The sequence below is a fragment of the Cryptomeria japonica genome, chromosome 8 (assembly GCF_030272615.1).
Source record: "Cryptomeria japonica chromosome 8, Sugi_1.0, whole genome shotgun sequence".
Classification (NCBI taxonomy): domain Eukaryota; kingdom Viridiplantae; phylum Streptophyta; class Pinopsida; order Cupressales; family Cupressaceae; genus Cryptomeria; species Cryptomeria japonica.
In genome coordinates this window covers 410,888,820-410,901,657 of record NC_081412.1, presented here as the reverse complement: position 1 = coordinate 410,901,657, position 12,838 = coordinate 410,888,820, and the positions used below count along the sequence as shown (strand labels likewise).

Here is a 12,838-nt window from a genome sequence, read left to right as displayed (position 1 = left end):
AGGTTAATAGTCAATAACAGGAATAGTTGATAGTTAGTAGTTAGTAGTAGAGTAGGAGGAAGCTAGAGATTGTTGCCAAGACTTTGTTGAAATCAATACATAACTTTCGTTGAAGTTATGGTGGATCTTTGTGTTGTGTTTCTAGATTTTGTATGGTTTCTTGTTACTTCTCCAAGTTAGTTGAAGTTCTTTGATTGTAATGGAGAAATGTGAAGATGTTTGATGGAATTCCAATTCATACCATTTGTACTTTGTTGATTGCAAATTGCAGTGCATGGTTAGCCTGAACCTAATTTAGCAATAGTTCCATTGTGGATGTTCATTTGGATTGCGGCAACATTGGGTATTTGAATGGATGTTTGCAACATGAAAATTATTTATTACCTTTGGAGATCGCATTAGTTTTGTGTGGTTGTTGTTATCATGGCGAAGCAAAGCTTGATTTAAGGAGTTTGTCTATCTGAGCATGATTCATTATCATCATTGTACACAGGTCTAAATTATATTAGATTCTCTATCCTCTTTGTTTAGTACAAGTTAAGTTAGTTTCCAAGTTCCAACTGTTTTGCAGAAGCATAAGTCCCTTTGTGATACCAACAATCTCACATCATTTCATTGAGACTATCCAATTGCATGTCAAGACCCGACTAAAGAAACCTTGGGGTAGCCTTAATTGATCACATTGTTTAGCATATAAGGTTTCCTTGTTGAAGAGAGGATACAATACTTAGTATTTTATTCTGTGTTCGAGTGTCATAAGACGTGTGCCTATCCAAAGTTCCAACTTGGAAAAAAAAATGAAATAAAAAGAACGTAGTTGTGCACACCACCAAGGAACAAGACATCTTCACATTGAATTAAAAAAAAACGTTGTGCGCCTAACCCATTGCGCAGCCACATACATGATTAGCCTCTAAAAAAAGAAAAAGAAGAAATCTTATTCTAGCCGACTTAGCCTAGGCACCTACTTTGTAAGGATTTAACTCATGGGAATATCCTTGAACAATTATAAAAGTGACATGCTTATTCAAAAACTGTAGTTCAAAAGAAAAGAAGAAAAGAAACCTATTGATAGAAAAAAAGTGGTAGCGGTGTTGGAATTTGATATGAAATTGTCTATTTAAAAGTTTTTTACACTTCTTTTGTCCAACAGCAAAAGCAAAAGTTTATTCAATTACAGAAGTTACAACAAAGTTCTGAATGATACCATCCTAATCTGCTGTAGCAGATTTCTGATTTTTGTTTTCAAAATTGTCTTTGACTAGCGAATAGGGTAAATTGATTGAGTGCTGATTGAAGGAGGTTTTAAGGTTTCTTGCAAAGTTTGGGTTTTGTGTTTAATGCCAAATGATTGTGCAAGGTTGGATCATGATTCTTATGCAAATAATAATAATTCCCAACTCAAATAATAAGAAATAAGGGACTGATATTTTCCAGAATTCCGATTTATTAGGTCAGCAATGTAATTTTCAGAATTAATGAATTTGAATCACCAAATACACAAGTTTTGCATACCTGGAAGCCTACACCCAAATTATTGAATATTTTATTGCTGAAGCCAAAAGCAGATACAATAAGGGTCTGATATGAAGTCTGATCTGCTCCTTAGAGGCCTGCAAACCTAATTTCCAATTGGAGGTTGCACCAGAATGCTGATGTATGCTGATAAAAAACCCTGATCTGCAATTATGATATCTCACTGCTGTAACCAAATCTGAGTGCAAATTAGCCTGTAATGAAGTCCAATGATGCCCAGATGAAGACCCTGTGTAGATCTTCCCCAACAGTGAACTGGGTTTTTGTCCAATTCACAATTTCTTCAAGGGTTTTCATCCTCAAAGAACCTGATTTACTGCTGAAACCTGCTCCAGCTCCAAATTCCCAAAATGCTGATGTAAAAAATGGATTGAATGAATGAACAAAATGAGCCTCCAAAGTTGCTTTATGCTCTCTCAAACCCTAATTCGATTTTAGGGTTGCCTTGCTTTATTTTTATTAAGTTTATTTCATTCCCTTATGTCTCCCTCAAGGTGTATGGCTCCCTTAGGCTCCTTTTATTAACAAAATTAAGTTGTTTTTAAAAACAACTTAACTCATGTCTCCTAGGCGTCATGACTCAAGGGGGCCCCCATGCTAGTTACTTTCTTAAAATAATATAAAGTTAATTTTATTATTTATTTATTTCATCAATTTATTTAAGACATTAAAGTCATGATTTAAATGTTCCATTTTATTCCAAAAATCATCATTTGGACTCCAAATTAAAACCTAAGTGTTGACACTAGTACAGGGATGATATCCAAATATAGCAGGTGAACTGGCAATGTCCTATAAAATAGGGATTCTCCTAAAAGGTAAGAGACTATCTCCAATCAACTGAAAATGCTCATAGGGGCTCCTTCTCTGCTCCATAGTCCTCCAAGTGGTCAATCAGTCAACTGGTAGACCTCCCTAAAAAATAGCCCCTTCCTAAAAAATAGGAGACGATCACAAATTATCTGGAATGGTCTGTAGACACCCTGAGACCAACTCTTAGTCATTCCCTAAAAATTAGGGAGCCCTCCTAAAAAATAGAAACTGCTTCTGAACATCCAAAATGGCTTATAAAGCCCCTGCGCAACTCCACAAGCCTCAATATGTGTAAAAATCCTTACTAGGGTCTGACTGTAATGAAATGTTTATAACCAGATTGTGCAGAGGGTGCTATTGAGTTTAATCGGTTGCTAATTAAAATGCCAATGAATTTCATTTGTATAATATGAATAGATAAATTAACCTTCATATTATTAATGGAAGATACATTCAATATTTAACAACGCACTGGTTGACAGACAATATATGCAATAACATTTGAATTTAGTATTTCTAAGTGCACCTGTTGGTTCGTATTACTGACGGTGCCAATTCTGCCTTCGTGTCCTTTTTGAAACTTCACCGTTGATTCATTGATTGTCTACGTGGCCTCCTGCTCCCGAACTTGACTTTCGCTTAACCTAACGTGGGGTGTATGTCCTGATATCAGGTCTCTGCATATATTTGCTAGTGACGTCTCCTCTGCAAACGAATGATGCCTCCCATGTCTTTGAACCACTTCCGCATCAACATGACATATGTTGGAGTCTTACGCAGTTGAAGCTTCCCATCGTGAACAACCCGCAGTGTATACCAACCGACTCTCGTCCTCCCTTTCTCGGTTCATGCAAGTTCCTCTTGATTTTCGTGGCTCTCAGAGTTTCCACGTGATTGGAGTGTGGCTGCGTATGTATCATCAATGCCGTCAGTTGAAACGTAGCTTGCGTGTATTTGGTTTCCCGTATTCGCCACCAATGCCGTAACTTCCCTTACGACGGTGTGTGGAATACACACGTCTCTGCACCCTTCAATTAACCTTCGCTACAATTCACTTCACGTCTCAATGCTTCGTCGCTACAATTTGCTTCACGGCTCAATGCTTCCTTCAATAATCTGATCCCAATAGGCCAGCACAAAACTGACGAAAGGAATTCAATCTTCAATGGTTGATATCGTGTAGATAATCAACTTCCATATCCAGGTCTGATATTTTAATAAAATTCTCACATATCTCCTCTCGGGTGCTACCCATCCTTTTATTATCATCAATTGGCTAGGAATCCTGTAATAGTTAGGATCATAGTTGAACTACTCGTGACTCGGCTCGACTCGCCAAGCCCCTGGGAAAAAAACTCGGCGAAAACTCGGGAAAAACTCGGAAAAACTCGGCGAAAAACTCGGCAACTTAAAAACACGCTTAAACTTAGTAAAAAATGCATTTTTTTTGCAATTTTTAATGAGAAGATGCATCCAAAGAGTCAATAAATGATAACACAAAAGAAACAAGCTGATTCTAGATATATTTAAATGCAAAGTGTCTACAAAATCGCATCCTCATGAGGAATGCTGATGGCTGGAAGCCTGAAGCAAAATAGTAAATTACTAAATAGTTTTTGTAAAACCAAAAGTAAATACATCATCACAAATTACAATTACAACTTCCTCTTCCCAGCTCTAGCAAAAACATGGGGAGAGGTAGAACTAGAGGGTCTAGACTGTCTAGTCGTATAAGTCTGCTGTGGGACTGGGCGTGACTGTGCCTCCTCGCTCGGTATGGTTGATTGAGACTCATTCTCCATCCTGGATGAAGCTATGTCTCCACCTGCCTCTGGCACTGGCAATGAATCCTCATCCTCATCCTCATCCTCATCCTCCTCAATGTCATCCAGCCTGAAACCAAATCCACCCCCCTCCTCCATAGCCTGCCTCTCCAAATCAGTGATGTCAGTGTCGGAAAACAATGGAGGCTGCTCCTGTGATGTCCAATCACTGTAAGGATCTATATCATCCAAGTCAATTGGACCACCTTCTAGTTCCTCTACCTTCTTTACGCGCAATCGAAGATTATATTGCACGTAGACAAGGTCATTGAGCCGTTTCTGCACTAACTTGCTCCTCTTCTTCGTGTGGATTGCTTCAAACAAGCTCCAATTGCGCTCACAATTGGATGAACTGCAAGGCTGACATAAGACTCTGAGGGCAAATTTTTTGAGATGTGGGGTGTTTCCACCCCAATTTTGCCACCAAGCATCTGCAAAATAAATAAAATGGAAAAGTTAGAAAGCAAAGAGAAAAGAGAAAACATAATTTATCAATCATTTTAGTCTTTAGATCCCAAAATCCAAATGGCAAATGTTATACCTGGGGTTTGAGTGGTTCTTCCTCTCCTAGCCAGCTCTGAAGAGAATAGCTTACCCCTTCCTCCCTCATAATTTTGGAGCTCACTCACAATGAGGTCTCTCTCCTCAACATCAGGTACCATCCTCTCAATGCATGTACTGAGGCCCTCCATGACTTCTCCATTCGAATCTGAGTAAGAACCCCCGAACCTAAAACGAGGGTTGAGGAAGTACCCTGCTGCATGAATGGGTTGGTGGAGCTGATTGTTCCACCTCCTATCAACAATTTCCCAAATGGGATCAAATTTGAGCCTATCCCCCTTGTAGTAATTTTTGATAGACTCTTTGGCCCTATCCATGGCCTCATAAAGATATCCCATTGGGGTTTTATCCCCATCCACCAAGCGAAGAACTCGAACCAAGGGCTCTGACACCTACAATTGAAAAATACAAATTACAAAAAGATCAAAATTTAAATAATGAAGTTACAAATTAGTAATGAGAGACTTGAATCAAAAATAACTAAAATTTAAAAATTAAAGTTTTGAAGTAACAACCTTCACAATCTCTGCAGCCCTTTGTGCAAATTGGTTGTCGAAGACTATGCATGCGACAGCCTCTCCTTCAGGCTTCTTTGAATAAGGTGAGTTAAGCCATTCTCCACTCACAAACATTTGTTTCAAAGAAGGCAATGCAGCAAGAATGCTTTGCAACGTCAAGAAAATCGTTGCAAACCTTGTGACACCAGCTCTCACCAAATCTTTCCCTTGCGTGTGTTGTCTCATCAAATTTAGGACCCAAGGGTGATTGTAGATATATTTAGTGATCCTCCTTGCATCTTCCACAACTGGAGTCACCCACTCAAGTTTTCCTATGTCCTCCAAAAGAAGGTCAAGGACATGTGCTGCACAAGGTGTCCAAAAAAGAGTGGGGTGCCTCTCTTGGAGGATTCTTCCTGCAAAAGAAGAATTTATTCTTAAGAAATATGCAACCAAGTAAAACAAAGCCCACAACAAATGAGAATATTGCTAATGCCTAAAGGTGATAATTCAAAAGGATTCTACCTGCTGACACATATGCTGCTGCATTATCTGTGATGATTTGCACCACATTCTCTACCCCCACCTCCATGATGACACGCTCCAACATTCCAGCCAATGTTTCTGCATTTTTCACCTTGTTGGAGGCATCGACAGATTTCAAGAACACTACATTGTCCTTGCAAGCGACCAAAAAATTGATGATGGTGCGGTTCTTGCCATCTGTCCACCCATCAGAAAGAATGGTGCAGCCATAATTTGCCCAATCAATTTTTTGATCCTCCATCACTTCTCTTGCCCTAGCAACTGCATTTGTGAGCAACCTGTAAATGCAAAGTGAAATTAGGTATTAGTACACAATTTTGATTTAATAAACAAGAAATCTAAAAAATAATTAAAAATGAAATCAAGTGGACTATGTAGTAATTTACTAACCTCCCACTCAAATCCCTGCGAGAAGGGGCCTTGTACCCCTTTCCTGAAACTGTCATAGCAGTCACCAAATTCAACCAATAAGCATTCTCCGCCACATTGAATGCAATGTTGTTGAAGTACCAAAAATCAGCAACTGCAATGTCAGTTTTCTCATGTACCTCCTTATTCCATCCACTAGCCTCTAATGATGGTTGTCCTCCAGGTGTGTTTCTGGGCACAAAATAATCACCTATCGAACCTGATCGTTGTGATGGAAGTGGAACAGGGCCCCGACCAGGTACTCTACTAGAGGAAGCAGAAGCAATGGGTGAGCTGATGGTCGGTTTGCGGATACGTGGGCCACGCCGAGAGCCCACTATGCCCTCAAGTGCTTCTTCTTCCTCTTCAAGGTCAATAGAAACACCTTGAGATTCAGCTATGGCTGATCTCATGGCTAGTTTTGCCCTCTCCCTTTGCAGTTTCTTCTCTTCCCCAGCTGCAAGTAGGGCATTCATTTGTCTTTTTATTTCTTCATTGGTCCCAGGGCATGCTCTAGCATCATGCCTATCTATTCCTGCAAGGTGGTATTTGAGGCGGTTGATGCCTCCATGAAGTATTCTCTCACACTGTATGCATATAATTGACCCAGGATCGGGTCCCTCATAGGCATACCTCCATGCCCCATCTCTAGCACCTCTAGGACGGGTGCCTATAAATCCAGATGGGCATGGATCTAGTGGCCATTGCTCCCTTGCCATGATTAATGCTTACTTAACCTACACATACAAAGTGCAAAAAAAAATTAACATTTTAGTTAAACAATTTAGCACTAAGCAAACTATCTACATTAGTTTAAATAAATTTAGACATCATTCGAAGTTTTTTTAAAAAAAAAGTAGGGTTTGAATTTTTTTTTGAAAACTAGATTCTTCAAAAAAATTGTGAAAATTCAACAAGAATTGTGTTAAATCTTGTGTAAATAACTTAGAAATGATTTAGACTACCTAGGAATCATTTGTAATCAATCTAAATGCAACAAAAAATAAACAAATTGTTTTAAAAAAGCATAGAAAAAAAAATTAAAAAACTTACTTGGAATCTGATTTTCCCTTCAAATCCCCTTCAAATCCCCTTCAAATCCACTTGGAATCACTCAATAACCACCCCAAATCACCTTCCAAGCCTTCCAAATGAGTTTCCCCCTTCTCAGCCCAAAACACAATTGAAAAACAAAAAAACAAATTTGTTTTAAGCCGTTTTCGGCTGTATACAAAACACGGGCGAGTTTTTTTCAAAAACTCGCCGAGTTTTTCGCAAAAACTCGCCAAAAACTCTGCGAGTTTTTGCCAAAAACTCTGCGAGTTTCCTGGCGAGTAGAAGTCATTACTACTCGCCAAGGGCAAAAACTCGGCGAGTTTTTGTGACTCGCCGAGTATTCGGCGAGTTTGTCATCTATGGTTAGGATTAGTTACGGTGTTAAATAAAATTAAAAGACATTCTTGTAAATATTAATTATTTGTATAAATGAATGGGAAATTTATATAAAATAATTAATACATTTTTATACTTTCCTTTTATTGTTTATTAGGGGACATGACAATATGGGTCCCCTCTCCACTCCACTGGCCTACGGGAACCCGATGATAGGCCAATCCCTGCTCAAGTGTCTGTCACCTAGGAAGGGGACATTACAAGTTTAGAAGAAGGAACAACATTTTGAAGACAATTTTTGCTGAATTTCAAGTTAATAGGCAGCAGAATTTCAAGATCAATGTTAGAAAATTGATTTTCTAGGCCTCTACCAACACGAACAGCAACTATCAGCTTTAGGTGAACATTTGTGAAGAAAGGTCATGATAACAGCACCAGAAGAAGGCTTCCCTTCGAATTCTTTCAATTTTCTCTTCAAATATGCAAAAAAGTAGTATTTTTTTGGTCTTAAATCGGCAAGATGTTAGGAGTCTGAATTGAGAAATGCAAGTTTTAGCACTCACTTTGGAGGTACCTTTGGTCCTCATGCATGAATACTCCAAAGTACGGGAAATTGACTTATGTCATGTTTCATTGGGAGGATTCATTCTTGAAGAAAAGATTAAAGAAGAAAGCAAGTAGCAAAAAAATTAATGGATTGTGCCTTGTCCAGATGGTTTCATTTCCAATTTCACTGAAAAGCATAGAATTTGTTTTAGCTTTTGTGAAGAACTATGATCCCTAAATGAGAGACATAAGATCTATTGATGGGCGAGCGTTATGCAGTCTCAAATCTGATGACATCGAGCTCAACTTTTCCATACATCTATAAAATTCATTGTACAAATTCCATGTAAATATACTAATCATTAGGGACTCGTTTGTGACTTAGGTGAGGTTCAAGGTGAATTCCGGAAGTTGGTGAAAGAAAAATTTAGTAGAGATCAGCAAGTAGACAATATGTATGTTTAGACAGTGATCACAGCTCATTTCAGAAAGCAGAGAAAGATTCAAAGGATTTCAAGAAATTGGTTTCCGAAGCAAACTTTATTCCTTAAGCCCAGATTGTGCACTTAGATTTAGTGATAGTGCCAAGGAAAATTATTGTAGATCAGTTCATTCAAAGTTTGTAGAAGATTTCAGCACTAGGAAATTCCACTGCGGAGCTGAGTAGTTTTCTTAGCTTTTTCTATTTTTTGTCTTGTCAACTAAATACAAGGAGATCTATTTTGGAACCTTCCTATTCTCAATTCTCATGCATAACAAAAATAAGCCTTGAATAGTGTTTTTTAAATTTGTAATAAATTCATCTATTAGTTTAGCTGATACATTGCATGTTTTAGATTAAATTTTAGTGGCCAAGATTAATTCATAATAAAGCTTACATGCTTGCAAAACTATTCTTGGGCTAGAAGTAGTAGTTAAAAATTTCTTTTATTCATTTTCATGCTATTCTTTTAAATAGTTTAAATAGGTGCCTTTTTGCACTTAAATGATCAATGGCAATTGTCAAGCTTGCTCCTTTCCAAAATTGCTGTTCACTATGCCCTAATTGTTTTATGTTAAATACAATTTGATAGTTTTTTGCAAGCTTTGTATTGCAAATACGATTGAAAGAAGTGTTACTAATTTGTGTGATTCCTTCATATATAATATTTTGTGCTTGAGACAAATCTTATCTAAACATATAATTTTTGATCTCTCTATTTAATTAAAAATCATAAGAATCCTAATTATATTAGTTTATTTTCTGTGATAGATAGGCTCACATACATGAAATTTCTTATCTAGTGTAGATGTGCTGAAATTGCCTTGTGCTGTAGACTAAGAAAACAAAAAGACAGGTTTTAATTTAGTTTTCTTACTTTACATACTTGAAAAACCTTTAAAATTTCAAATCAAAGGTAGCTTCCCCTTTCAATTTGAATAATAGTGTACTGTACACACTGTTCCATTTTACGTCGCATCAAAAGGTGCAAGTTGAACGTTAACAGAAACCAATGCCTAGTGATCTAGGGTAAATCAATGCCTAATATTTGAATCCTCCTTGTCTCAGGTTGTAGTTGCATCACTTTCAGAAGACTATCTATCTTCTTATGCTAGAAATTCAGGAAGCCAATGCGACATCTTGTAACTGTCAAGAAGACTGCAAGCACCACGTTCCATATCAAAAATCCATATTGCTGTAGGCTGGCACATAGATTCGTTTCAGTTCAAAATCATTTGTGCAAAGAATATGAATATAAAATATTTTAAAAGAGAAAAATAAACAATTATAAATAAAGATATTGGAATCCTCCTTGTCCTGGGTTGAAGTACTTCTACAAGGTGTGTTGAGTTTCAAAAGAATATATATCTTTTCCTTCTAAGGTTTAGTTAGATCACTTTCAAAGGATTATCTATCTTCTCATACTAGAAATTTTGTGAGCTAACTTGGCATCTTGTGAATGCCAACTAGGCTGCAAGCACCACATGCCATATAAAAAATCCATGCACCTTTAGGTTGGTGCATAGATCTACTTCAGTTCAAAATCATTTGTGCAAAAGGAAAAATAAACAATCATACAAAACAATAAAACAAAACAACAACAATTTGTGAATAACACATCCATATTTTAGGGAGAAACTAGAATACAGGAAGCCAGTGTCGAATCTAAATAAATAGGGCAAAAAAAATAAAATTTCTGTAATTTGCCGGGAGTGATGTCAACTAGAAGGGAAGCTTTACTTGAAATTTAAATTAGAAGTGCAACCTTACTAAGTGCTATCTATGGTATTGGTAGAAAGAATTGTTCCAGGAATCACTAAATATAAATTGGATTTAGATGGGAAAATTAAAAGCTTCCCTTTCTAATTAAAATATTTAATTTCTTAAACTTTTTCAAATTGGCAGCAACATATAACTTTTTTAGCTGGGCAATTTTCTTATTCTCTTATAAGACAACAGAAAAAGCCCAAAAGAATTCCATATACAACTTTGAAGAGAGACCAAAGGCCTATACCATTTGTGATTTGACTTAGAAGTCTCATACATGAGTGCTTTAAATTGGAACATGGCCACATAACTGGGGAGCGGTTATTGTATTTTATATTTTCGTATGTTGTTTGCATAGTTGTCATTGATTTCAAATTTATGCTTATTGTCTTCCATTAATGCTCATACATATCTGGCTGATAGTAGTTTTCTGAACAATTTCATTGTTATAGTATTATTTCATTCAATTTTCTTGTAATAGGTATGCCATACCCGCAGAATTTAGAGACTGCAAAGGAGGTTGAGACGATTGTAAAGGATAATGGAGCTGTTCCTGCAACAATAGCAATCTTGAATGGTGTTCCTCACATAGGTCAGTGTTAATATTTTTGTTATATTTTATTCATGCTTGTAGCATTTGAGTAGTGATCAAGTAATTAGACATGAGTAAAGCATTCACAGATACAAAATGGATGATAATAGAGTCTCCCTCTTTTACTAACTTCAAGCAAATGACCATCTAGGGGGAAGCAAAAAGTTGTTTCGCTACTTAGTTTTTCCTTTTTGGGGAGAAATTGTATATAATATAATAAACTTGCCAGACTCGGAATTTTTTTTTTTTAAATCTCAAAATTTAAATACTCTTTTGGTTTATGACATTGCCCTAGAATATACATGAAATATAGCATGTAACTCCCCCTCTTTGTCTTCAAGTCAGTCTCATTCTCTTCATCAGAATATATACATAAAATATAACTTAAAGTATAAGAAAGGAAAAAGACAAAGGGAAATGTGTCTGTAATGTTGTCCTCATTTTTAGATTTTCAAAAATGTGACAACCCCTACAAATTTTTGTCAAAAAATGAAAATTTTACTCTATGGCATGCTTCACGAGGTAGAATTTTGCCCTACCACTGGACTGGACTAATCCTCAGTCCATCCTCAAACCACATTTCAAATTTCATCGCGTTTCGAGTTCGTTTGCTATGTTTTTTCTTCAATTTTGGGTTTTTTTCTTCTTGACTACAGGTGGGAAATTTTCCTTTGATTACAAGTTTTATTTTTAAGTTAAGTTATTTTTGTGACTTGTTAAAGGAATTTTATTTTCCCTTTACTAGTCTTTTGTTGAGTTGTTTAAAACTTGTAAAGGGAGTTTTATTTCCCTTTTACATGTATTTCAAACTTGTAGTTTTCTCTCACAAACCCGATTTCGCCTTAATGCATGAAAAGTGAACATATTAAAACTTGCAAATGGGTTTTGGAAACCCAATTTCATATGTTCTTTGCAAATTTTAAAACTTGTTGCCCTTCTCCAAGAACCCGACCAGCTATTGAAGTCGAATTTGTTGAAGGATTCAATCGATTTTTGTGGAGAGATTTTAGGAGGAGGAAGGCGTTTTGAATCCTAAGCTATTTTCATGCATTTTGAAACTCTTTTTGTGCCATATGGTAGTCGTTTTTGCTGGTTCAAAGGCATTAAAATAGCAAACATGTGTTCTTCAAATGCCATGATTTACGTCTTGGAAGTGCCACGAATCCTCCTTCTCCTAAGTCGTTTTGGCTTCTCTTACCTAGGCGTGGGGATTGGAAGCTTCATTTGACTGATTCTTCATGCATTTGTTAGGTGTTTTTGCTGCATATGGTGTTTTTGAAAAATGTGTCTAGGGTTTGAATAATCTTCTTTTGTCTATTTAAGAGATTCAGTTTGTTCTTTCAAGGATTGCTTCTTGTTCTTGGGAGGTCTTTTTTGTTGATCAAGGTATGTTTTTTTCTCTCGTTCTTTCTTTCATTTCTTGTTTTAGTTTGTTTTAGTTACCTTGACCAATTTGTATATATGTTAGTTTTGTTTTTCTCTTGCCTAAAATCGGTTTTGTGAGAGATTTTTCCCCTTTGTTTCAAGTTTGCAAAGCAATTTGCAAATTGCATTGTCTTTCCCCGTTTTCCTTTTTTGCTTGCATTTGGGATTTAAAAACCTGATTGCAAGGGAGATGAAAATAGTTGATCTACCCCTTTGGTTAAAAGACTTAATCCTCTTTTGCCAAAACTTAAAGTTTCAAAGTTGTAAAAAAGCTTGTCTTTCCAATTTCGGGTTTTAAAAACCTAATTACAAGTAAAGGTTTTTCCCATTCCCATGTGGTTAAAATGAAGACAATCTTCCAAAATTTAATTCATATCCATCTGCACTCATTAACCTTGTTCACAAGCTTCATTCCCATCATTTCCCACATATCAAGATCCCTATTCCCACC

General features: G+C 36.6%; 2 protein-coding genes across 2 annotated transcripts in view; one reads left to right on the top strand and one right to left on the bottom strand.

The window, feature by feature from the left end:
• Positions 1-12,838, top strand: part of LOC131028568 (pseudouridine-5'-phosphate glycosidase) — a 268,645-nt gene that overhangs the window by 97,939 nt on the left and 157,868 nt on the right. Inside the window, exon 3 of the mRNA XM_057958873.2 lies at positions 10,852-10,962. Coding sequence (XP_057814856.1) covers positions 10,852-10,962 — 111 coding nt within the window. The remainder of the gene's footprint in view (positions 1-10,851; positions 10,963-12,838) is intronic.
• LOC131028567 (uncharacterized) lies at positions 3,706-7,020 on the bottom strand. The gene is made up of 5 exons (XM_057958872.2): positions 6,167-7,020; positions 5,756-6,054; positions 5,249-5,646; positions 4,714-5,125; positions 3,706-4,603 (listed from the first exon to the last, which is right to left on the bottom strand). The coding sequence occupies exons 1-5, from the start codon at positions 6,901-6,903 to the stop codon at positions 4,005-4,007; spliced, it is 2,445 nt and encodes an 814-aa protein (XP_057814855.2). The 5' UTR covers positions 6,904-7,020; the 3' UTR covers positions 3,706-4,004.